The 26,632-nt window shown below is 43.8% G+C and overlaps 1 protein-coding gene across 3 annotated transcripts in view; it reads left to right on the top strand.

Annotated features, from left to right (window-relative positions):
- Positions 1–26,632, top strand: part of LOC141161491 (carboxypeptidase O-like) — a 220,436-nt gene that overhangs the window by 45,489 nt on the left and 148,315 nt on the right. For 2 of the 3 annotated variants that reach the window (XM_073646331.1, XM_073646333.1), the window contains one exon: positions 4,786–4,887. The exons of the other annotated variant lie outside the window; for it this stretch is intronic. In XM_073646331.1, coding sequence (XP_073502432.1) covers positions 4,786–4,887 — 102 coding nt within the window. The remainder of the gene's footprint in view (positions 1–4,785; positions 4,888–26,632) is intronic. 3 annotated transcript variants of the gene reach the window in all.

Raw genomic sequence — 26,632 nt, 5'->3', positions numbered from 1 at the left:
TTTTGGAGTGCGAGGGGCATTGTTGCTTTTCCAGAGCTTTTATACTACAAGCAACGTGGAAACCCCTATATTTCCATTGAAGGTGACAGACCTGAGTGGGGACTCGCTTTTTTTTGTGGATTGATTTGGAACATTTTACATAACATTTTGGATCACATTTATCCTGTGCTCTATGGTGAGCACTTATATTGGTGGTTTCCATCTAAATCTCTGAGTGAAGTGCTTCAGATGAAAGCCCCGAGGGATCCATTCACTATAATGAGGCAGTAAAGTTACTTTGAACTCTGGCCTTTGTTCAGCAGTGTCATTTTCAGAAGTGCACAAAACTGTGTTTGACGGCACTTTTATGCACACCTAAGAAGATGGGCAACACCGGATCATAGGCCAGACGGCGTCCACAGTGCCTACATCTGCCTCATTATAGGGAATATTCCGCCAGGAGTTCTGTCTGAATCACGTTTTTCAGAGATTTAAACGAAAACCCCGGTGTAAGCGCTCAGTTCAGAGCGCAGAATAAATGTGAGCCGAGCCTTACTGTGATCTTTGGGAGGCCAAATGAACAAATCAACAGCAGGTGGAGAATTGGTTATATTTATGTTTTACGTCGTTCCTCCTGCGGTATTAGTGATTAGATCACTTTATTCTTCGGGTCAGTGCAATTGCAGCGATACCAGATTTATATCAGGTTTTTATGTTTGGCAGCTAGCGATACCAGATTTATATCGGGTTTTTATGTTTGGCAGCTGTCACACACTAAAAGACGCTTTTTTTGCAAAAGTAGCTTTTGCATCGCCATATCTTGAGAGCTATAATTTTTCCATATTTCTAGCGACAGAGTCATGTGAAGGCTTGTTTTTTGCAGGATGAGTTTACGTTTTTATTGGTACCATTTTCGCATGACATTTTTTGATCGCTTTCTATTCTGATTTTTGGGACACAAAATGAACAAAACCCAGCAATTCAGAAATTGTTTTTTGAGGGTTTTGTTTATGCTGTTCCTTGTATGGTAAAATTGATACCGCAGCTTTATTCTTCAGGTCAGCACGATTACAACAATACCACATTTATGTAACTTTTTTATGTTTTGGCATTTTTATACAATAAAAACTATTTTATAGAAAAAATAATTAATTTTGTATCCCTTTATTCTGAGAGCTACAACTTTTTTACTTTTGTGTTGATGGAGCTGTATAGTAGCTGTTTTTTTGCAGGATAAGATGATGTTTTCAATGATACTATTTTTATTTACATTTATTATTTTGACCGCGTTTTATTCCACTTTTTGTTTAGCAGTATGATTAAAAAGTAGTTTTTAAGTTAACTAGTGTGACACTTTTATGAGGCAGGTTGTTCCGGAGATGGCGATACCATTTATTTATTTTTTTTTATAATTTTTTTGTTACATAAAATTACAAATTTATCAGTACAATATACCGTATTTCTCGGACTATAAGACGAACCCCAAATTTTGGGGTGGCATATAGGAAAAAAAATATTTTTATAAGATGGGGGTCCGTCTTATAGTCTGAATAGGTATCTTACCTGGGGGCGGTGCAGCGGGGGTCACAGGAGGCAGGGTACTTCAGGAAGCCAGTGCTCCAGCAGCGGGGAGTTGCGGTGGTGGTGGAGCAGGATTGCAGGGCCCTCCATTCTCTCCCTCATGAACTTGGTGGCTGCAGCAGAAGTGGTGAGATGGCTGAGGCCCGGTGTCTGGCTGAGGCTCGGTGCCTGGTTGGGGGCTGGGACCGGTGTCTGTCTGGGGGCCGGTGCCTGGGGGGCGGTGAGCGGCGTGGCAGAGTGGTGTGCGCGGCTTTCCAGTGTGTGCAGCCATCTTCCTGAAGCTGTGATCTACAGGAAAATGGCCGCCCAAGCTACCAGTCTGCACATGCACCAGCTCGACTGGCCATTTTCCTGTAGATCACAGCTTCAGGAAGATGGCCGCGTACACCCTCTGCCACGCTGCTCATTGGCCCCCATTAAGACTCACCACCCATTTTCCTCCCAAATTTGTGGGAAAAAAGTGCATCTTATGGTCTGAAAAATATGGTATATATATTCAGTGGGGAAAATAAGTATTTGATGCTCTTCAGATTTTGCAAGTTTTCCCACCTACAAAGAATGGAGAGGTCTGAAATGTACAGACATGTGAAAAGGTGTTTACATACAAAGTACAAATATAAATTACAATGAACAAACTAATAATGACAGACTGGAACAGAGGGGAGAGGACCCTGCCCTCACAGGCTTACAGTTTACAGGGTGCTGGGGAAGTAAACAGTAGGTTAAGGGGTTGCAGCAGTTCCCATGATGGTGAAGTGACAGCAGGGTCCATGTAAGTTGAAAGTTTTCTTGAAGTGATGGATGTTAAAGTTCTGTCTGAAAGTTCCAAATGTGCTTGATAATTGGACATGTTGGTGCATGAAATTCGAGAAGATGGGCGAAAAATATTGGAGGTAATTGGGTGAGGAACGTATGAGTGTAAAGGAAAGAAAGAGGTCTTGGGAGGACCAGAGAGTACGTGTGGGAAAATATCTGAAGATTAGTTCGGAGATTTATGGAGGAGACAGATTATAGACGGCCTTGTAGATCAATGTTAGTATTGGATTCATTGGGGAATTGGAAGCCAATGAAAGGATTTGTAGAGGGGAGAAGTGATGGATTAGCAAGGAGAGGTGGGTTAATCAGGCAGCAGAGTTAAGGATGGACTGGAGAGGTGCGAGAGTGTTAGCATCATAGAGAGATATTGCAGTAGTCGAGATGGCAGATGATGAGGGCATGTACCAACATTTTAGTAGATTCATGATTTGAGAGAAAGATAAATTCTGGAAATATTTTTCAGTTGGAGATGGTAGGAGATGTAAAGAGCTTGGATGTGACAGGGCGGAGTTAATGGTTACCTTTAGGCAGCGGACTACTGGTACAGGTGGAGCGTGATGGCATTTAATGTGATGGATAGATCGGGTATTGGACTTGAATGGGATGGAGGATAGATGAAGAATTCAGTTTTGTCCACATTGATCTTTAGGAAACGTGATGAGAAGAAGAAGAATATGGCTGATAGATAGTCAGGGATTCTGGACAGCAGAGAGGTGACATTTGGGCCAGTGAGGTAGATCTGAGTGTCATCAGCATATAGGTGGTACTGGAAGCCATGGGACTTTATGAGCTGTCCCAGGCCAAAGGTATAAATGTAGAAGAGTAGGGGTCACAAGACAGAGCCTTGATGGACTCCAACAGAGAGATGGCAGGATGAGGAGGTAGTATGGGAATGGGAGACACTAAATATGAGTTTAGAAAAGTATGAGGAGATCCAGGAGTGGGCAAGGTCTTTGACATCAAGGAAAGCTAAGATCTGTGTTAGGATGGAGTGGTTGACTCTATTGAATGCAGAGGACAGGTCTACTGTAGAAGGAGGAGTATAGAACATTGTCTGTTAGCTTTGGTGGTAAATAAGTCATTAGTAATGTTATTTAGGGTAGTTTCATTGGAGTGGCGGGGATGGAAGCCACATTATAGTTTATCAAAGAAAGCTGAGAGCAAAGTTGTGGACATGCTGTTCAAACAGTTTGTAGGCGAATGGGAGCAGCAATATGGGGCAATAGCTGAATGTAGAGGTTGAGTCGAGGTAGGGATCCCTCAGAATAGGTGTGATTGTTGCATGTTTGAAAGTAGAAGGGAAGGTATCAGAAGTTAATGATAGTTGAAGAGATGGGTTAAGGCCATGATACGCATGGTTGTGATGTTGGGGAGGAGGTATAATGAGATGGGTCAAGTGCACAAGTTGTGAGGGGCAAATTGGAGAGAAGATGAGTAAGATTTCCTTCAATGATGGTGGTAAGGAAGGTTGTGGGGAAGGATATTGGTCTGTTATATGAAGAGGTTGTGGTGGTTGAGCAGTAATGACTTGTTTGATTTAATATGAGGATATGGGGTTAATCTTCAGGTTAATAGCAGTCTAAGCCATGCAGTCATGGTGCGGCTTCAGTGACTACTCAGTACACAGAGAGCGGCAGCTGTAAACATGCCCCGACACTCACTGACAGCTGGCTCACCAGTGCATGACTGTCAGTCACTGCCAGGGTGTGCTTACAGCCTCCGCTCGCTATGTACTGAGTAGTGACTGAAACTGCACTGGCCGCTCCTCTATGACTGAGAGCCAAATGCTGCCGAGAGGAATAAAGTTAATTTCCTCCCAGTAGCCGGAATCTCAGTGCAGCAGCCGCATGGCTTTAGAACGCTATTATCCTGCAGATCAACCCCATATCTGCAGGTTAGAAGGGATTTTTGACATGACAAGTTTCCTTTAACATATTCCGAGATGTGTGGCAAAACACCAGTTTGAAAAAAACATAGTTTCACATACTTATGCTGTATGTTCCTGTGCAGCCACCCAATGGTTGTGACTTGCACAGAGGTTTTCCAAGCATATCACAACAATTAATTTGTATGGGGAGAAATTTCTTTATCCAAGTTCAAGGAAAGACCACAGAAAACAATAGGGTTCTTCAAATATACATACAATATATAAATATACATGTCTTAGCATTTTTTGCATTAAACAAATGTACAAGGTGTCTCGCACAAACAATACTGTTTCTAGTTCTGTGTCTATACATTTAGATCTAACACATTAAGTTCTAAAATCACACATACTGTAAAAAATGTAGAGAATGTATAAGTATTAGGGATAAATATATAAAAAAAATTACATTCAGAATGTTTGCTGTGTTACAGTTTGTTCACAATATGGGTGATAACTAAGATTTTTGTAAATTTCTTTATTAGATTTATACCTGGATGACACTGATTAAAGATAAATATAAGGATTTAGTATCACAACACATTCTGGAAAACACATATGAAAACAAGCCAATCTACTACTTCAAAGTAAGTGCAAGACTTTCAGATGCAACACCTGACTACATTTTTGTATATCATATTTATTGAGGCACAATAATGGGGCTATTTGCACATAAGCGAATCAATTCTAATTTAATTGAATCTGTGTCTAATCTTTAAGAAATCATACTAACAAATTTCTTTGTGATTAAAACTTGACTTTTATTGTAATTAATTATTATGGTCTAACAAATAAGATTAAAATAACTCAGGTGGTATTGCTGTGTAGCATCTCTTTGGGACTCCTCTATGAGATATCATTCTCCTAAAGCTAATATATCTCCAACCAATCAATAGGCCGCAGTCCACTAGCTAGGATAGCTTTTCTAAGGACAATTATAGATGTCAGTTGCAAGACCACTAGAGCTGATTAAAATTCACTCATAGCACACCCCCGACATATTTCGCTTCATAAGGGGACTGAGGCTAGACTGCTAAAAAACAGAGTAAAAGGTCTTTTAAGCTTCTGTTGTCACCTCATCAAATTAACAAACCAATCAGGTATTCCCACATATTGTGTCCAATCAGAAATAAAGCTGTCATTAATGATGTGTTACGCTGACAGCCCATAATAAATCCTGTAACAAAAAGGATATGGCCATTTATGTTTACCTCCCATCTTATGATATCACTATAGGGGATAACCAATGGTTTCTAAACCCATCAGATGCCGTAGTTATCGCACAGGGTTGGAGTATTCCATAGGGTGTTGACTATTCTGTAAGGTCACGTCTCTGGCGCATATGCACATGCGTGTCATCAGTGACTGTGTTATCTAATAGTCTCGCCCACCATCCTATGCCAAAGGTACAGGGACGTGTATGGTGATCTCAGGCCAATCGCCAAACCAGGATTGCGATGATACCACAGTCTTATGCTAAGGTTCTGTAATCTTTAAGAATTCCCCAAAGCTGGCAAATTTCAATAAGCTGTGGTTTGCTTCACATGAATTGTGTAAATAATAATCTTTATTTATATAGCACCTACATATTCTGCAGTGCTTTACATTCAAACAATTTTACAGACATTATTGGCACTGTCCCCATTGGGGTTCACAAACTACATTCCCTATCAGTATGTCTTTGGAGTGTGGGAGGAAACTGGAGGACCTAGAGGAAACCCACACAAACATGGGGAGAACATACAAACTCCTTGCAGATGTTGTCCTTGGTGGGATTTGAACCCAGGATCCGAGTACTGCAAGGCTGCAGTGCTAACCACTGAGCCACCGTGCTGCCCTAACCATTTTAGTTATTGTAGATCATTTCATCAGCCAGGATCAAATGATTTTGGGTGCAGCCAGGCATCCCCATAATGCTTTGCAGATATTACATCACATAGTATTGCACCAGGGCCGGACAAGCCATCTGGCAATTTCAACAATTACAATTGCCAGATGGACCAGTGCTGGCAGTGGGCTGACGAGTAACACTGTACATCTGTCCTGCAATATATATCATTGAAAGATGAAAGATGCACACAGAATGAACTTTCAGTGTACATAGGCTGTGATTCTTCTCGGCAGTGCAAGTCTTTTATACACATGACAATGAGCTGCCAAAACCAGAAGTGGGTGAAAAATGCTTAAAAGGGGTTGTCCACTACTATTCAAAATAGCCCAATGTATTTTTATGATGAAAATAAGCTTCTTTCTAATTACCTCCCGCTGCTGTTTCTGCCTGTGAGCGACGCTATTGCGGGCCGCTCACAGGCAGCACGTGACCCCCCGCTGACGTCACGTCAAGTGAGACGTGACTCAGCGCTGGGGTCCCCACTGTGGCTGCTGGGTTGTGGGCGGGGTTATCCCCCGCGTCATACCCAGCATCCACCGCGCGATTTCCCAATGAATAGGGAGAGGGAGAGCGCGCAGTGAATGCCGGGTGTGACGCGCGGGGTAACCCCGCCCACAACCCTGCATGCACCGTGGAACGCAGAAGAGGGACCCCCGGCTGCATCCGGAATCATGACGTGAAATCAGCGGATGTCAGAGCCGGCTGCAGTCAGGGGTCACATGATGCCTGTGAGCGGCCACTGATAGCGCCACTCACAGGCAGAAACAGCAGATGGAGGTAATAAGAAAGAAGCTTCTATTCAGCATAAAAACACATTGGGCTATTTTGAATAGTAGAGGACAACCCTTGTAAGTGGTTCATGTGTTTCTATTATACTTTTCCTCTCATTGTTCAACTCCTGGTTTTGGCTTATAAATATTGATGTAAAATACTGACCAAATGCTGAACATGTGAACAATGGCCTATGTTTGCATCTTTGTGCGCTCGACCGTATTAGGCCACGTGCACACGTTGAGTATTTGGTGAGTTTTTTACATCAATATTTGTAAGCCAAAACCAGGAGTGGGTGATAAATGCAGAAGTGGTGACATGTTTCTTTTATACTGTTCCTCTGACTGTTCCTCTCCTGATTTTGGCTTACAAATACTGATGTAAAAAAACTCACCAAATAGTGAACGTGTGGATGTGACCTTACAACCGAGTGCAGGAGCTAACTTCATCAGGTAAGGCTACGTTCCCATGATGAGCTTTTGGTGAGATTTTGATGCTTCAGAATTATTTGCGTTTCTGTGTGCGTTTTTTAATATGTGTTATTATTGTGGTTTTTACACTGCATTTTTTTCGCTTTTTAGTATATCATGCTTTAAATAAACTGTTTTGTTTTTGATGCTTTTTGGTACATACCTCCCAACTTTTGATAGAAAGAGGGACAAATGATGCGGAGCACATAGTGCGCTGCGTCAAATTTTAGCCACAGCCCAATGCACGCCCATTTACCATTTCTTTCTATCCTGACAGGAGGAGATGTCAAAGGGGCACTGGTAATGAGGCACGTTCAGCAGACGCCCAAGACTGCAGGGCGTAAAACTAAATCTAGAACTGTCCGCTGTATCCAGGACAGTTGGGAGTAGAGATAAGTTGATCAATTCACTGTCCAGTGTCTAGGGCAGTGCTACCTGGCGACCGGATGGGAGACTGCGAATCTCCTACCATCCGGCGTCCCCAGCGGCTTTTGATTATCCAGGACTGGGCGACGTCATCTGTGAGTCCTGCTGATTTCTAATTGTGACCTGTAGATTATTTTTCGCTCATTCATTCACAGTCGGAGCAGCCAGAACATTCTCATCTTTATGTAGCTTCATTATATGACATCTGTTTTTATTGTGTCTATAAGGCCATGTTCACACATTGCAGAAATACTGTATATTTTGTTTTCTGCAAGTGTCCACACCAAACTACACAATAACAATCTTCTGTGATTATTGATGCATTTTTTAGGCCTTTTATTTGATGTGTTGTTAGTGCAGATGTGAATCTGCGTTTATAATGTGTTTTTATCGTACCTAAAAGCTTTGATTCTGCACTTAGAAAAGTAACTGCAGTTTTTTTCCTTTGCATTTTTTCTTGGCTCCACGTAGAAGACAAGAGAAAAACAAGCACCAAAACTGCACAGTTCAGCAGCGTCTTTAGACGACAAGGGGTGCAGTTGTCATGAAATCTCATCCGCTTTGCTTGGACAGAATTTCTGTGCAAAAAAACATCAGAAAATATGCAGCATTTACAGAACATATGAATATGGTCTAAATGTTCATCCAAATTCGATGTGATTTCATGAAATCTTCGACCTCTGGTCTAAAGACACTGCTGAACTTTGCGGTTTTGGTGCATTTTTTCTCCACAGGCTTCTTTTGAAAAAAAAAAACGCATGAAAAAAAATGCAGTTGTATTTTTAAGTGCAAAATCAAAGCTTTACAGTACTATTAAAAAAGCGTTAAAAACTCTGCTTCATATCTGCACCAAAATAGCATCAAATAAGGGAAAACGCATAAATGAAATGTAGCAAACTTGCAATAATCAAAGATTGTTATTGCACCGTGTGGTGCGGACACCTACAGAAAAACAGTAGAAAAAAGAAGCATTTACGCTATGTATGAACACGGCCTCAGCGTTACATTTTTATGGGTTTAATAGAGAAAAAATATCAATCCTACCATTTTATTACGTCATTTACCAATCCCCGTAAATTATCTGATTGCTGTGTTGTGCTGGTCGTTACGATTACAGGGACACCAAATAAGTCCATGTTATTTGCTGATTTGTAATGATTATTTTTTAAACAATTGCATTGATAATGACATTTTAAGTGTTTTTCATTATTTTTTAGTAATTTTATAGTAAAAAAAAAATCTCTTTTATTCTTGCTGTAAAATCCAGGCACATAGAAATATACTACTGATAAATATTGATATATTTATCAGTATAATCTGCCTGTGGAGTGAGAGCCTGCAATAAAGATCAAGTACACAAAACTCTCCCCATTACATCACTGTTACGGATCCGGGTGGTGGAACCTCTGTGCTGCGGTGCAAGGAGGGACCAGAGGGGCGTAACTAGGTATCAACTCGGACTGACTAAGGTCACACGGCGGCTCAATCGACTCTGTGAACCAGGGATGGACTGAGCAGAGGGACCAGATGCTACTCTGGGCCAGTTCTTGTATGAGAGCAGGTGACTCCCACGGGTCAAAAGGCAGAGACGGACCGGTACAGCAGATGAGCATGGCAGGCAGGCTGACGGGTGATCCGTGTAGACGGACTAGTAGACACCACGAGTAACTGGCAGGACCCTCCAGATAGGCAGGCTGGTAGGCACGGCAGGTAACAAGCAGGAGCCTCCAGGTAGGCTGGCTGGTAGGCATGGCAGATAAAGGCTCCGGATAAGTGGACTGGCCAAGCCCATAGACAGACTGGCGTGCTGGGCTGTGAGCAGACTGCCGGGTTGGACTGGTAGTCAGGCTGGCGGACTGGACTGGTAGTCAGGCTGGCGGACTGGACTGGTAGTCAGGCTGGCGGAGGGACCTGAGGGCTGAAGCAGAGTAAGTACACAGAGCTACAACCTTGCATGGGCACCTCCATTTTGGAGGAGGTGCCTTTTATATGGGAAGTCCTCCGGCCATTGGCCGGGGACTCCTTAGGACGGCGCACGCGGCCCCTTTAAGAGGGAGGGAGCGCGTGCGCACCCTAAGCACAGTGCCCAGGAAGCTGCGCGCGCCAGCAGCAGCAGGAGAGCCGGAAGACGCCAGGCCAGGAGCGCGGCGGTAAGGGGGACGGTGTCTTAGGCTGTCAGGGGGCAGAGACGCCGATGCTACAATAACTAGAGTCTGTGGCTCAGTAGCTTTAGCACCTGCCTGTGATGTTGAGGGTTGTGAGTACAATTACCAGGGAGAAAAAAGGACATTTTTGTAATTGCTTATTATTTTTAGTAGTTTTATAGGAGCAAAAAAAATCTGACTTTTTATTCACCTCAGTATTCAAGTACAAAGAAATACACTGCTGTATACAATGTACATGTACAAGCTGCTTTTGGGCTCACTGCCTGCCATACATCTCAAGATTGCCAAAATCTCCTATGTTTATTAGTGCTGAGCAAGCATGTTCGCTACTGCTCGGTGCTCGCCCAAGCATCTCACTGCTCGAGATGCTCGGCGCTCGCCGGATATTTCCGGTTTGCTTGGGCGGGAACTCGGGTCCCCTCCCTGCATGTTTGGCATTCTTTAGAGAGCCAATGAACATGCAGGGATTGCCTGCCATGCACTGTAATGCCATAGCGATGTTGGTTGTGGGCATTACAGTGATTGGCTGGCCGCACAGCGTCATCAGGTCTATATCAGACCTGGCGCCGCCATGCTCGTCACAGTCACTACAGAATCAGACAGTAAAAAAGAAGCAAGACAAAAATATATCTCATACCCTACCATAATTATATATAAATGTAAAGCAAAATTGCATAATAAATATAGGGTACTTAGTGAACTATTTTTGATCAAAAAAAGTATACAAGCCGTCCCACCAGCGGCAAGGTGACCCTAAATTGGGACGGTACCTATACTGCCTATATTAAAAACCTTACTGTATATCAAAGTTGAAGTAATGCATATAAAAGGGTAGACAAATAGGACCGGGTCCAAACTCCAGACCACCCAGGCCCGTGGTAAGCTACATATATACCAATCAGCTCAACAAAGGGCATGCCACACCCTTAAATTGCACAGAATGCAAACAAGTCAAAAAACCAGACAATGTGAACTGAGGTCTAAGATGGCAGACATACAAGAAACAGAGGCATGTTCACACTAGCAAAAAAGAAGCAAGACAAAAATATATCTCATACCCTACCATAATTATATATAAATGTAAAGCAAAATTGCATAATAAATATAGGGTACTTAGTGAACTATTTTTGATCAAAAAAAGTATACAAGCCGTCCCACCAGCGGCAAGGTGACCCTAAATTGGGACGGTACCTATACTGCCTATATTAAAAACCTTACTGTATATCAAAGTTGAAGTAATGCATATAAAAGGGTAGACAAATAGGACCGGGTCCCAACTCCAGACCACCCAGGCCCGTGGTAAGCTACATATATACCAATCAGCTCAACAAAGGGCATGCCACACCCTTAAATTGCACAGAATGCAAACAAGTCAAAAAACCAGACAATGTGAACTGAGGTCTAAGATGGCAGACATACAAGAAACAGAGGCATGTTCACACTAGCAAAAAAGAAGCAAGACAAAAATATATCTCATACCCTACCATAATTATATATAAATGTAAAGCAAAATTGCATAATAAATATAGGGTACTTAGTGAACTATTTTTGATCAAAAAAAGTATACAAGCCGTCCCACCAGCGGCAAGGTGACCCTAAATTGGGACGGTACCTATACTGCCTATATTAAAAACCTTACTGTATATCAAAGTTGAAGTAATGCATATAAAAGGGTAGACAAATAGGACCGGGTCCCAACTCCAGACCACCCAGGCCCGTGGTAAGCTACATATATACCAATCAGCTCAACAAAGGGCATGCCACACCCTTAAATTGCACAGAATGCAAACAAGTCAAAAAACCAGACAATGTGAACTGAGGTCTAAGATGGCAGACATACAAGAAACAGAGGCATGTTCACACTAGCAAATTGAGCTGATTGGTATATATGTAGCTTACCACGGGCCTGGGTGGTCTGGAGTTGGGACCCGGTCCTATTTGTTTACCCTTTTATATGCATTACTTCAACTTTGATATACAGTAAGGTTTTTAATATAGGCAGTATAGGTACCGTCCCAATTTAGGGTCACCTTGCCGCTGGTGGGACGGCTTGTATACTTTTTTTGATCAAAAATAGTTCACTAAGTACCCTATATTTATTATGCAATTTTGCTTTACATTTATATATAATTATGGTAGGGTATGAGATATATTTTTGTCTTGCTTCTTTTTTGCTAGTGTGAACATGCCTCTGTTTCTTGTATGTCTGCCATCTTAGACCTCAGTTCACATTGTCTGGTTTTTTGACTTGTTTGCATTCTGTGCAATTTAAGGGTGTGGCATGCCCTTTGTTGAGCTGATTGGTGTATATGTAGCTTACCACGGGCCTGGGTGGTCTGGAGTTGGGACCCGGTCCTATTTGTCTACCCTTTTATATGCATTACTTCAACTTTGATATACAGTAAGGTTTTTAATATAGGCAGTATAGGTACCGTCCCAATTTAGGGTCACCTTGCCGCTGGTGGGACGGCTTGTATACTTTTTTTGATCAAAAATAGTTCACTAAGTACCCTATATTTATTATGCAATTTTGCTTTACATTTATATATAATTATGGTAGGGTATGAGATATATTTTTGTCTTGCTTCTTTTTTGCTAGTGTGAACATGCCTCTGTTTCTTGTATGTCTGCCATCTTAGACCTCAGTTCACATTGTCTGGTTTTTTGACTTGTTTGCATTCTGTGCAATTTAAGGGTGTGGCATGCCCTTTGTTGAGCTGATTGGTATATATGTAGCTTACCACGGGCCTGGGTGGTCTGGAGTTGGGACCCGGTCCTATTTGTCTACCCTTTTATATGCATTACTTCAACTTTGATATACAGTAAGGTTTTTAATATAGGCAGTATAGGTACCGTCCCAATTTAGGGTCACCTTGCCGCTGGTGGGACGGCTTGTATACTTTCTTTGATCAAAAATAGTTCACTAAGTACCCTATATTTATTATGCAATTTTGCTTTACATTTATATATAATTATGGTAGGGTATGAGATATATTTTTGTTTTGCTTCTTTTTTGCTAGTGTGAACATGCCTCTGTTTCTTGTATGTCTGCCATCTTAGACCTCAGTTCACATTGTCTGGTTTTTTGACTTGTTTGCATTCTGTGCAATTTAAGGGTGTGGCATGCCCTTTGTTGAGCTGATTGGTATATATGTAGCTTACCACGGGCCTGGGTGGTCTGGAGTTGGGACCCGGTCCTATTTGTCTACCCTTTTATATGCATTACTTCAACTTTGATATACAGTAAGGTTTTTATATAGGCAGTATAGGTACCGTCCCAATTTAGGGTCACCTTGCCGCTGGTGGGATGGCTTGTATACTTTTTTTGATCAAAAATAGTTCACTAAGTACCCTATATTTATTATGCAATTTTGCTTTACATTTATATATAATTATGGTAGGGTATGAGATATATTTTTGTCTTGCTTCTTTTTTGCTAGTGTGAACATGCCTCTGTTTCTTGTATGTCTGCCATCTTAGACCTCAGTTCACATTGTCTGGTTTTTTGACTTGTTTGCATTCTGTGCAATTTAAGGGTGTGGCATGCCCTTTGTTGAGCTGATTGGTATATATGTAGCTTACCACGGGCCTGGGTGGTCTGGAGTTGGGACCCGGTCCTATTTGTCTACCCTTTTATATGCATTACTTCAACTTTGATATACAGTAAGGTTTTTAATATAGGCAGTATAGGTACCGTCCCAATTTAGGGTCACCTTGCCGCTGGTGGGACGGCTTGTATACTTTTTTTGATCAAAAATAGTTCACTAAGTACCCTATATTTATTATGCAATTTTGCTTTACATTTATATATAATTATGGTAGGGTATGAGATATATTTTTGTCTTGCTTCTTTTTTGCTAGTGTGAACATGCCTCTGTTTCTTGTATGTCTGCCATCTTAGACCTCAGTTCACATTGTCTGGTTTTTTGACTTGTTTGCATTCTGTGCAATTTAAGGGTGTGGCATGCCCTTTGTTGAGCTGATTGGTATATATGTAGCTTACCACGGGCCTGGGTGGTCTGGAGTTGGGACCCGGTCCTATTTGTCTACCCTTTTATATGCATTACTTCAACTTTGATATACAGTAAGGTTTTTAATATAGGCAGTATAGGTACCGTCCCAATTTAGGGTCACCTTGCCGCTGGTGGGACGGCTTGTATACTTTTTTTGATCAAAAATAGTTCACTAAGTACCCTATATTTATTATGCAATTTTGCTTTACATTTATATATAATTATGGTAGGGTATGAGATATATTTTTGTCTTGCTTCTTTTTTGCTAGTGTGAACATGCCTCTGTTTCTTGTATGTCTGCCATCTTAGACCTCAGTTCACATTGTCTGGTTTTTTGACTTGTTTGCATTCTGTGCAATTTAAGGGTGTGGCATGCCCTTTGTTGAGCTGATTGGTATATATGTAGCTTACCACGGGCCTGGGTGGTCTGGAGTTGGGACCCGGTCCTATTTGTCTACCCTTTTATATGCATTACTTCAACTTTGATATACAGTAAGGTTTTTAATATAGGCAGTATAGGTACCGTCCCAATTTAGGGTCACCTTGCCGCTGGTGGGACGGCTTGTATACTTTTTTTGATCAAAAATAGTTCACTAAGTACCCTATATTTATTATGCAATTTTGCTTTACATTTATATATAATTATGGTAGGGTATGAGATATATTTTTGTCTTGCTTCTTTTTTGCTAGTGTGAACATGCCTCTGTTTCTTGTATGTCTGCCATCTTAGACCTCAGTTCACATTGTCTGGTTTTTTGACTTGTTTGCATTCTGTGCAATTTAAGGGTGTGGCATGCCCTTTGTTGAGCTGATTGGTATATATGTAGCTTACCACGGGCCTGGGTGGTCTGGAGTTGGGACCCGGTCCTATTTGTCTACCCTTTTATATGCATTACTTCAACTTTGATATACAGTAAGGTTTTTAATATAGGCAGTATAGGTACCGTCCCAATTTAGGGTCACCTTGCCGCTGGTGGGACGGCTTGTATACTTTTTTTGATCAAAAATAGTTCACTAAGTACCCTATATTTATTATGCAATTTTGCTTTACATTTATATATAATTATGGTAGGGTATGAGATATATTTTTGACTTGCTTCTTTTTTGCTAGTGTGAACATGCCTCTGTTTCTTGTATGTCTGCCATCTTAGACCTCAGTTCACATTGTCTAGAATCAGACAGTGTAGGGAGAGGTGCTGCTGCGTCAGGGAGAGATTTGCTTGTGTATTAGGTAGTGTAGGGAGAAAAACCGTACATTACACATATCCATCTTAACAAACAGTCCTTCTGAGGACTAATCCATCTGCAGAGATATCAGGCAGGCAGGGTGTATATGCAGGCAGTGTATATAGCAGACTACAGTGCATATAGCACAAGAGGCTCCATTCCAATTCTGCCTTCTGCTGCTGTTAGATATTTCTATACAAAGGCCCAGGTCTCAGGGGCCAGGAATACTTTTCTTTGGATCTTAATCCTCATTATTTGCTTAAAAAGCAATCCAGAGAGCACCGTTTTTCTGCGTCATTTGCTTGTGTAGGGAAAGGTGCTGCTGCATCAGGGAGAGATTTGCTTGTGTATTAGGTAGTGTAGGGAGAAAAACGTACATTACAAATATCCACCTTAACAAACAGTTCTTTTGAGGACTAACTAATCCATCTGCAGAGATATCAGGCAGGCAGTGTATATAGGCAGGCAGGGTATATAGCAGACTGCAGTGCATATAGCACAAGAGGCTCCATTCCAATTCTGCCTTCTGCTGCTGTTAGATATTTCTATACAAAGGCCCAGGTCTCAGGGGCCAGGAATATTTTTCTTTGGATCTTAATCCTCATTATTTGCTTAAAAAGCAATCCAGAGAACACCATTTTTCTGCACCATTTGCTTGTTGGCACTGCAGAATACAGCCAGGTCCTTTCCATATTACAGCGCTAGAAATCCAGCTATTTAAAACTGTGTTTTCTCCGTCAAACGGATCACACATACGTTGTCAGAAAATACTGCCATTTCAGGCCTCCATTAAAATTTCCTTTAGTGTGTCAGTGAAGTAATTCACAGCAGTTTGCTGTTCAAACTACTTACCTACAGGCCAGGTATTTAAAACTCTGTTTTCTCCGTCACATGGATCACATATACGTTGTCAGAAAATACTGCCATTTCTGGCCTCCATTAAAATTTCCTTTAGTGTGTCAGTGAAGCAATTCACAGCAGTTTGCTGTTCAAACTACTTACCTACAGGCCAGGTATTTAAAACTCTGTTTTCTCCGTCACACGGATCACATATAAGTTTGCTCCAAACTCAGTCATTTGTAGTGAGCGTGGAAGATGCTGTCCTCCATTTAAAATGGGCAAGGCATGTGGCAAGGGGTGGCAAAACGACCAGCCTGACCACCACCAGCATGATCAGGCACATGGCAGCAAAGCATCCGACTTTGTGGGCCGAACCCCAGGGTCCAGGAACAGTGTCTGTGGGTGACACCATTGCTTCTTCCGCTGTTGTGCATGCAAGCCAATCTCCTGTCCATGGTGCATGTGAAGATGCCTCCTGCCCCGCACCTGTCGTTGCACACTCTCAAGTAGCAGCATCAGGAAGCACGTCCATGTCCTTGCCCCAGTGCAGCGTTCAGTTGTCCATACCCCAGTCCTTGGAACGCAAGCGCAAATATGCAGTCAACGCCCCACAGGCCACACTACTAAATTCTCACATTTCACGACTGCTTGCGCTTGAAATGTTGCCTTTAGGCTCGTAGAGACGGAAGCATTCTGCAACCTGGTGGCTTCGGCCATCCCTCAGTACTTGGTCCCCAGCCGCCACTATTTCTCCTGGTGTGCTGTCCCCGCATTACACAAGCACGTGTTCCAAAACATTAGCCGTGCCCTCAACAATGCAGTTACTGGTAAAGTCCACCTAACCACAGACACGTGGACAAGTGCTTGTGGGCAGCGATGGTACATCTCGCTGACGGCACACTGGGTTAACCTAGTGGAAGCCGGGACCCAGTCGGACCTTGGGACGGAACATGTCCTCCCGACGCCAAGGATTGCGGAATCTAGGTCAATCAGGGTTGCCCCCACAGTCTACAGCTCCTGCACCTCATCCTCCTCAGCCTCCTCTTCCTCTTCAGCCTCCATCTCCGAATTGACCACATCAGTCACAAGCTGGAAGCACTGCAGCACTGCCTCGGCCAAGAGGCAACAGGCTGTGCTGAAGCTAATATGCTTAGATGACAAACCGCACAATGTTGAAGACTTGTGAGCAGCTCTGAAAGAGCAGGAAGATCTGTGGCTCACACCGCTGAACCTACAGCCAGGCATGGTCATGTGTGACAATGACAGGAACCTGGTGGCGGCTGTGAGGCGAGGCAAGCTCACACACGTACCATGCCTGGCCCATGTGCTTAACCCCGTGGCTCAGCGGTTTCTCAAATCCTACCCGGAACTGCCGGATCTGCATGCTAAAGTACGCTGCCTGTGTGCCCATTTTAGAAAGTCAGCTACAGCTTCCGCCGCCCTTGCAGTGTTTCAGCAGCGTTTGCAGCTTCCGGCTCACAGACTAGTGTGTGAAGTCCCCACGCGTTGGAACTCTACACTGCATATGTTGGGAAGGATTTGTAAACAGAAGAGGGCAGTTGTTGAGTACCAACATCAACAAGGCCGTCGGTATTCAGTTCAGACTCCACACATAAGACCTCAGGAGTGGACATGGATGTCAGACATATGTACCATCCTCCAAAACTTTGAGGACTCCACCAAGATGGTGAGTGGCGATGACGCCATAATTAACATCACCATCCCGCTTCTCTGTCTTCTGAAACGCTCTCTGCTCACAATCAAAGAGGATGCAGGCGGAGCACGATGAGATGGAGCAAGGAACCATACAGGATGATTACACACAGCCAAGCCTCATCTCATCCCAACGTGGATTGGGTGACAATGAGGAAGAGCAGGAGGAAGGACAGGAGCTAGTTTCATGCACTATAGATGGTACTACCTGCACAGCTGTCATACCGTATGTTCAGCGTGGATGGCCAGTGGACAGAGAGGAGGAGAAGAAGAGCATGGTCAGTCATCCTCTTGGTGAGGACGCGAAAGTGTTGCCTGTTAGTAGTCTGGCACGCATGGCTGAGTTTATGTTACGGTGCCTTTCCCATGACCCTCGCGTTCTCAAAATTTCGGGTGACAGTCATTACTGGTTGTTGACACTTCTAGACCCACACTACAAGGAGAACTTTATATCTCTTATTCCTGAGGCGGACAGATCTACAAAAATGGGCCTGAATCAGAAGGCCCTTGTTGCGGGACTATTAAAAAAATTCCCATCTGAAAACGCTGGCGGCAAAGGGCACACTTGACTGGACAACCAAGGTGTACAGGCGAGAGAGACACAACTTTAATCCAGCAGAGGCAGGGGAACAGTGTCAAAGTTCTGGGACAGTTTTCTCAGACCCTCCCATCGCACAGGACCTGAGGCGCGGGGTACTCTCACAAGGAGTGCAAAGTTTGGGAAGATGTTGAGGGAGTACCTTGCCAACCGTACCAACATCCTCCGTGATTCCGCTGTGCCTTATAATTATTGGGTATCCAAGCTGGATACGTGGAATGAACTGGCTCTCTATGCCTTTGAGGTCCTGGCCTGCCCTGCCACCAGCGTTTTATCAGAGCGGGTTTTTAGTGCCGCTGGTGGAATTATAACTGATAAGCGCATCTGCCTGTCAACTGAAAATGCTGACAGGCTGACTCTTATAAAAATGAACAAGGGCTGGATTGGGCCAGACTTCTCAACACCACCGAATGATAGCAGCGTAACATAAACTCAAACCCAGTGTCTTTTCTTTGGAGGTGTATTCCCATGCACCTTTTCACACCCACACATGTGTATACGCTTCCTGATTTTGGCTATTTGCTCTTGTCCTCCTCCTTCTCCTCATCCTCCAACACCATATCAACAGGGTGACCGTGGTCCATGATGCAACACCCACATAATTTTTTTAAAGGGTGTTTATGATATGTTCATGTATATCCCCCAGGGGTAAATGTTTGTCAGCCCATACACTTAGTGCATGGGTATTACAAGTATAGGAGGCCCGCTCCTTCTAATGGGAACATTTTTTTATGAGGCCCTCCTCCACGTCTCTTGCAAAGGGCATTGAAGAGCCCTTGCATTCACTGCATAGGCCAACACTATGGGAGACTCTCCTTTCTAATGGGAATTTGTCGTTACTGTGGCCCTGCTCTATGTGTCTTTAAATTCTTAGTGGGGTTTTTCCTAAAATTGGTCAGCCGTTGGACTCACTACATACCCTATAACTGTATAGCAGACTCTCTCCTTTCTAATGGGAACATGTCGTACCTTGTTACTGAGGCCCTGCTCTATTTGTCTTTAAATTCTTAGTGGGGTTTTTCCTAAAATTGGTCAGCCGTTGTACTCACTGCATACCCTATAACTGTATAACAGACTCTCTCCTTTCTAATGGGAACATGTTGTACTTGTTTCTGTGGCCCTGCTCTGTGTGTCTTTAAATTCTTAGTGGGGTTTTTCCCAAATTTTGGCAGCCCGTGCAGTCACAGCATGGGCATTACCACTATAGGAGACCCGCTCCTTTATAATGGGAACATTTTTTTTACTGAGACCCTCCTCTATGTCTCTTCAAAGGGTATTGGGTTGCGTCCAAATTTTTTGCAGCCCTTGCAGTCACTGGATACGCAATAACAGTATAGGAGACCCACTTAATAACGGGAACAACAAAGCATAGCCGTCTGATGGCTCTCTAACAATAGCGAGGGCCGACTTCTGGCCTTTTAAGAATAGTAAGGACTGTCTGTTGTCCCTATAAAAATAGGCTTTATGACTTTCAGAGTCCCTCCATCATAAATAAAACAGGATGTGTCTGATGATGTGTCACACACTACATTGCCAGTTAAGGTTGTAAAATGTTAAAATGACATTTCACAAGTTGCTGCCTGTGGATATAAGAAAGTGAGTTTGTGTCCTGGGGAGATGACAGGAGAAGTGAATAAATTAAGTTTAATTTATGCACTGAGCAGAGGGGATGCATCTTCAAGCTAAGGGAGCAATGAAGACCTTGGAGAGGTGAGTATAGAAGCAGCGATAAATCAATAATGTAGCAGGACAGTCCCGCTGAATACGGGACGGTTGGTAGATATGCTGGTATTTGGCTATGACAAAACTTTATTGATATACTTAGGTGTCAATTACATGCGTTTTTGTTGTGGAAACGCACTAAAAACACGTGCATTTTTCTAATGTGCATTTTTTTCTAATGCAAGTCTATGAGGAAGTTCTGCACAGAAAACTCAGCGTACCCACAAGAGAAATCGACATGTTGCAGATTTGAAACACGTAATGCAGGTCAGTTTACGCTGAGTAGCATAATAGCATAAGTGGGCGTGAGATTGCTATAAATCCCATCCACTTTCCTGAAACTGTAAGTCGCTGTGTTTTGATGCAGGAAAAACACACAGCGTCAAAAACGCACCAAAAGCTTATCCTGGGAATGTAGCCTAAATGTCCATTTACACTGAAGAATTATCATGAATGAGCAGTTCTATCAATGCTCAATTCACAATTATCTTGCAGTGTAAACAGGCTGCTGATCATCTGACAAACAAGTATAACACTCGATCATTAGGGCAAAAAAAGGCTAACTGAGAATAGTGGCAGCTTAGGGACACTGAATGATCTATTACAGATTCTTCAGTGCACATTAAGTGTGGTCTACCTGTGTAAGGCTGAGTTCACACGATGCGTTTTTCATGCGTTTCCGCGGCGTTTTTGCAGTTGCGTAAACGCCGCGGAAACGCATGAAAAACGCATGGTAGAAGGGCAGCAATGTTCCCCAATGGAAATCCGTATGTGCTGTGCCCATGATGCGGATTTTTCCGCAGCATGTCAATTAATTTTGCGGAAACGCTGCTCTTTTGCCGCCATTGACTTGCATTAGACCGCATGGAATCCGCATCACTGTATATGTTGATGCGCTTTTCATGCGGTCTAATGTGCGGATGGTACCCGGGTGTGGATGAGAGGACTCTCATCTAGACCCAGGTACCATTAAAAAAAAAAGAATAAAATAAAAAATATATATATTCTCACCTTCTGACGGCCCGCGCTGCGTCCTGCCGGCTTCCCGCGCACTTCGCGGTTGAATGAAGGACCTTCGCTGACGTCAGAGTCATGTGACGGGTCACGTGACGCTGACGTCGGAAGGCCCTACAGTCTTCACTGCCGGCAGCCGGGACCGATGAAGCAGGACACCGGGGGCCATCAGAGGGTAAAGTATAGATTTATTTTTTATTTTTTGACATTCACACACTATATAAATCCATGCCGGTTGCATGGATTTATATAGTGTAAAGTTGACAAGCACTTTCCAAGTGATGCTAAAATCGCTTGGGAAGCGCTTGTCAACCCGCATGCGGAAATGAAAGTGAAGACCGCTTCATTTCCGCATGTCCCTGGCAGGAAACCGCATGTACAATCCGCATGCGTTTTTTCCTGCCAGAGAGATGCAGAAACGCTCAGGAAAAAATCCTGAGCATTTCTGCATCGTGTGCACATACCCTAACCAAGCTATTAAGCAACCATTAAATATTTACTGGTCAGCAGTTGTTTACTTTAACTCCTTAGTGCCCAGTGATGGATATATCTGTCATGGAGCATGGCAGGGACTTTAGAGCAGGTTCAGAAACAGATATTACATAGCTGACATCTACCTCTAACAGCAGCTTTCAGCACATCCACCAATCTCTGCTGTTAATCTCTGAAATGCTGCTATCAATCCGGAATATTAGTTCATGCGGCCATTGGCTTCTATGCAACATGATCGCAGGGAACCGATGGGTTGCTATGACAGCCGGAAGCCAGCTGAATGCCCCTGTCTTGGTCATGTAATATCTCCTATGATGACCAGCCTGTGGCAGAGTATCATAAAAGACAGTGATTTTTACTATATTAATTAATTAATTAATTAATTAATCAGGGGAGGAAGGTTGAACTTAATGGTCCTAGGTCTTTATTCAACCTACGTTACTATGTTTAATACTGTGGTATTGCTGTGTGTCATAGAAAATATTTACCTCTTTTGGTAGTAGAAACACATGTTTTACATATGGGAAGAGAGTAATTTATGTACAGCTGAGAATTGATAAAACCAATTAAAACCTCTTTGAAGCAGAGGACCCTTGCAGTGCCAAGTAGAGATGAGCGAATTTCTTCGGAACACATTTGTCAATCTTAAAGTTGTCATGAACATTGCACATTCGGATTCGTGTTTGGAATCCTGAGCATTTTCCTCAAAATCTGCAAAATTCGGCCAAAGTTTGGTAAATGATCGAGTTTCCACTAATGCTTTTGTTAGGACTTTGGCTAGGATAGTAGTGCTCTCTGATGAGCGGGGGGCGTGTTTGATGAGGGGAGGGGGTAGGGAGAGGTCCGAGGAGCAGCAGACTGTTATTCTTTTTTTTTATTAACTTAATGTGTTAGATTCCGGTAGTCAATCAGGGCGCAGAAACCATTCACAACATGCAGACACAAGGGCTTGTGTCATTGGCTACCGAAGTCACACGTCCCTCTCCACATAAAAAGTGGACATGTGGCTTTGTCCCCATTTTGTCAGTGTAACAGCATAGTGAGGCTGCTGCTACAAGTAGTCAGATAGTTAGCTAGGCAGTTTTTTGTCAGCTAGTTCAGATAGATAAGATCCTGTGTCAAATTGACCTTCCAACATATCAATCCTTTGTGCTAATTGTGGGGTCCCGCCAACAGTCCCCATTTCAGCATCTAAATTCTTGGTGCCAATTGTGTGGTCCAGATACAAGTCCACATTTCAGCATCTAAATCCTTTGTGCTAATTGTCTAGTACAGCCAGAAGTCCAAATTTTAGCATCTAAATCCTTTGTGGTAATTGTGTGGTCCAGCCAGCAGTCCACATTTTAGCATCTAAATCCTGTGTTCTAATTGTGTGGTCCAGACCCTAGGCCACATTTCAGTATCAGAATCATTTGTGCTAATTGTGTGGTCCCACCATCAGTCCACATTTCAGCATATAAATCTTGTTTAATTTAGTGACAGGTGACTAACAGGTCTGGGCCTAAAGTTGTGAAATAGCTGGTTAAAAGAGGGGAAGAGTACATTTAACATGAGTGGGGAAAAAGCGAGTGGGGTCGTGGTGGAAGGGGGAATAGGCTTTGTGTTCAAGGTGTACGTAGGGGTAGGTGGTAATGTTACTGAAAGCTCTCAACAAACCCCGGCTTGTTCTATCCAAAGACAACTGACAATTTATGTTACTGGACGGGCTACTCGACTCCTTTTCTTTGGCAGCCGCACAGCGGTATGCCTTGTTGATAAGGGCCATAAAGAGTATGTTCTCCAGTGGATAGATCAAATGGCCTCTCCTCCTCTTCCTCCACCTTAACATCGCACACAGTACAGTCCTCAGAGGTGGCACCCCAATTATCCTTGTTTCCCCGCTACGTCACAACTCTCCAACTGCCCAACTGACTGTGGAGAACTACACATGGACGAGTCTGCAGAGCTGTTCACACATTCTATTCCATAGACATTAGAGTTCTGCTCCAAACATTCACAGACTCAAGAGGAGGAAAGCATATGCACCGATGGCCCAAATTTTTTTCAGTTTGATAAGGGGCCAGGCAAAGTAGGGTCCGAGCAGAATCCAGACCCTCGTCACCAGACGTTAACACCTGGGGGTGGAGGTGATCCTGATGAGACTCAGATGCCTGAGGCACATGCGGACTGTACAGTGCTGTCAGGGCAGGAAGAGGAGGAGGGTGACTCTCAAGGCAAGGAGTGGGAGAACAGAGAGGATGACAATGAGGTTGTAGATACCACTTGGTATGAACCCAAAGGCAAGCAGCTGAGTAGCTGTGCAGAGGTGGTGAAGGATTTGGAAGACGAGGAGGTTACGTTGCGGCTTCCCTGACAGACACGGAGTGATGCAACCATGACAAGCACTGCATCCTCAGCCACAACTCTGGCTGTGGCCAGCAGCGATAGCGGGTCTGCAGTTCGCAAGGGCGGCAAGGGATGACAAGCCTGGGCTTTTGAGACCTCAAAGCATGACCCAACTCATGTTATCTGGCAACTTTGTAAAAAACTACTCAATAGAGGTAAAAATTCCAATAATTTGACTACTACATGCGTGAAACAACACATGTGTGATCAACATGCATTAGTTGGGGAATCTCACTGCGCTAAAATCCAGATTAGGCGGCCTTGCCAACCACCGGTCACTCCATTAATCGCATTTGCTGCTTCTTCCTCCCCCGTCACCGTGGCAAGTGTTCTCACATAGGTCTCCTGCTGCAGAACCTACCACTTGTTTACCTGCTACAGTGGGGGTGAGTGAGAGCCCATCATCTGTTACGGAAGTGGACATGCCTGCTATTTTTAACCGATCTCAGACACAGAGCACACCACATCTTTCTCAATCCACCATAACATCTCCACCTGCACCTCACTCACAGTCCAGCAGTTTGTCATGTTCACCCTACTCCACCCTCTCTCAGCACAGTAGTCAGCCCTCGGTCCCGCACTCGTGGTCACGGAAAAGATTGTTTCTTCCTACACATGCCAAAGCTAAGAGCTTGAACTTCACCATCTCCAATCTGTTGGCCACGGAAATGCTGCCTTTCCGCCTGGTCGATACAGATGGTTTCTGAAAACTGATGACATCGCAGTCCCCAAGTACAGTTGCCCAGTCGCTGCTACTCCTCTAACAAAGCTGTGCCTTGGCTATACCAGCATGTCACAGACAACATCACCCATTTCTTCCACCCAAGATCTATGTCTGCCAGGGTGCATTTCACAACTGACGATCAAGCATGGCCAGGGACATTACATCTCACTGACTGGGCACTGAATGACTCTGGTGGCTGTGGGGACAGGTGGGGAAAGGACTACTCCACAAGTTCGGTAATCCCTAAAGATTGTGGGACAGACCTCTGTATCTAACACTTACTCCACTGCTTCACCTCCTCCTCATCCTCTAGAGCCTCCACCTGAGCCGTCAACCTCTTCCTTAATGAGACATGTGTTCCAATATTGCTGAGGGAATCACCCCATGTCCGTACTACACAGCCAGGGCTTAACGCAATCAGGCAGTGTTTAAATTAATATGCTTTGGAGATCGCAGTCACACAGCTCAAGAGTTGTGTACAGATATCCAGGCCGAGTTTGAATAATGGCTGTCTCCACAGAACCTGGTGCCAGGGAAGGCCATGTGCGATAATGGTGTGAACCTGGTGGCGGCCCTACGCCGGGGAAACCTCACACACGTGCCTTGCATGGCTCACTTCCTCAACCTTGTGGTACAGAAATTTCTCCACCACTATCCCGGCCTGGATGTGCTGCTGCAGAAAGCACGGTCGCTGTGTGCTCACTTCCGCCATTCGCACCCGCGGTCATTGACTTGCATCACTATAGAGGTCTTTTGGCCTACCGGTTAACCGGTTGATATGAGATATGCAGACACAATGGAATTCCACTCTGCACATGTTGCAACGACTGTGGCAGCAGTGATGAGCCCTGGGCAGTATGTCATTTTGCATAGCCTGGGCCAACGCAGTATGGACTTGGTTCAAATTACGTTTGCGGAGTGGGCACAGGTGAAGTTCCTCTGCACCCTTCTGTACAGTTTCAAAATGGCTACTAACATGGTTAGCGCTGATGGTGCCATTATCAGCATCACTATTCCAGTCATCTACATGCTGGAGCACACTTTGAAAAGTCTGCGGGAGAAAGTGATGGTACCAGAGGAAGAGGGAGAAAGGGTTGACAATATCGCTAAGTTCTAGACTGTCGTCGCACAGCCGAGTGCCAAGGGAAGGTCGATTACAGTGATCTAGGGGGGCTCATTGTACCAGAAAAACTGTTAGTGAAGGTACAGGAGCTGAGGAACAAATGGAGGAAGACGAGAAGGAAGAGGTGATGAGTGACCAACAGTCAGGAGATGAAGAGGATAATGATCCCTTCTCTGTTGTCCGGGGTTGGCGGGAGGGGGCGAAGGAAACAAGCATCAGTGTTACCCAGCCACCAACACAACATTGGCTTGGACCTCATGGAAGAGCCCGAGACATGAGCACCTTCTTGCTGCGCAATTTGCAATATGATGACTGTATTGGTAGGATTAGAAATAGTGCTGACTACTGGGTTGCCACTCTGTTAGATCAATGATACAAGAGTACATTTTGCCAGATGCTTCTACCTCTGGAAAGGGACACGGGCATGCTGGAGTATGGAAACACACTTGTAGACAATCTTAAGAGTGGTTTTCCGCAAAACAGCAATGAGGCACACAGTGTGCATCACAGTTCTACACTTACAACCCCAGAAACATTGAATTGTCAATGCAAAAACATGGCCAGCAGCAGTGTAAGTGGCAGAAGCAATTTCTATGAGCCATTTCACACATTTTTTAGACCAGCCTGTGCACCAGCAGAAAAGAGTACAAGTCTGACACACAGTGAGCAACTGGAGAGGATGGTGCAGGAGTATATAGCGCTCAATATCAATGCCATCGGGGAGGTTTGGACCATTTTGCATTTTGGTCTTCAAAAAT

Source organism: Phyllobates terribilis, unplaced genomic scaffold (genome assembly GCF_046119375.1).
Source record: "Phyllobates terribilis strain yellow unplaced genomic scaffold, ASM4611937v1 Scaffold_9__5_contigs__length_417890890, whole genome shotgun sequence".
In the NCBI taxonomy this organism is placed as follows: Eukaryota; Metazoa; Chordata; class Amphibia; order Anura; family Dendrobatidae; genus Phyllobates; species Phyllobates terribilis.
The sequence above is the reverse complement of the archived record's forward strand: the minus strand, read 5'-3'. Positions and strand labels throughout refer to the sequence as shown.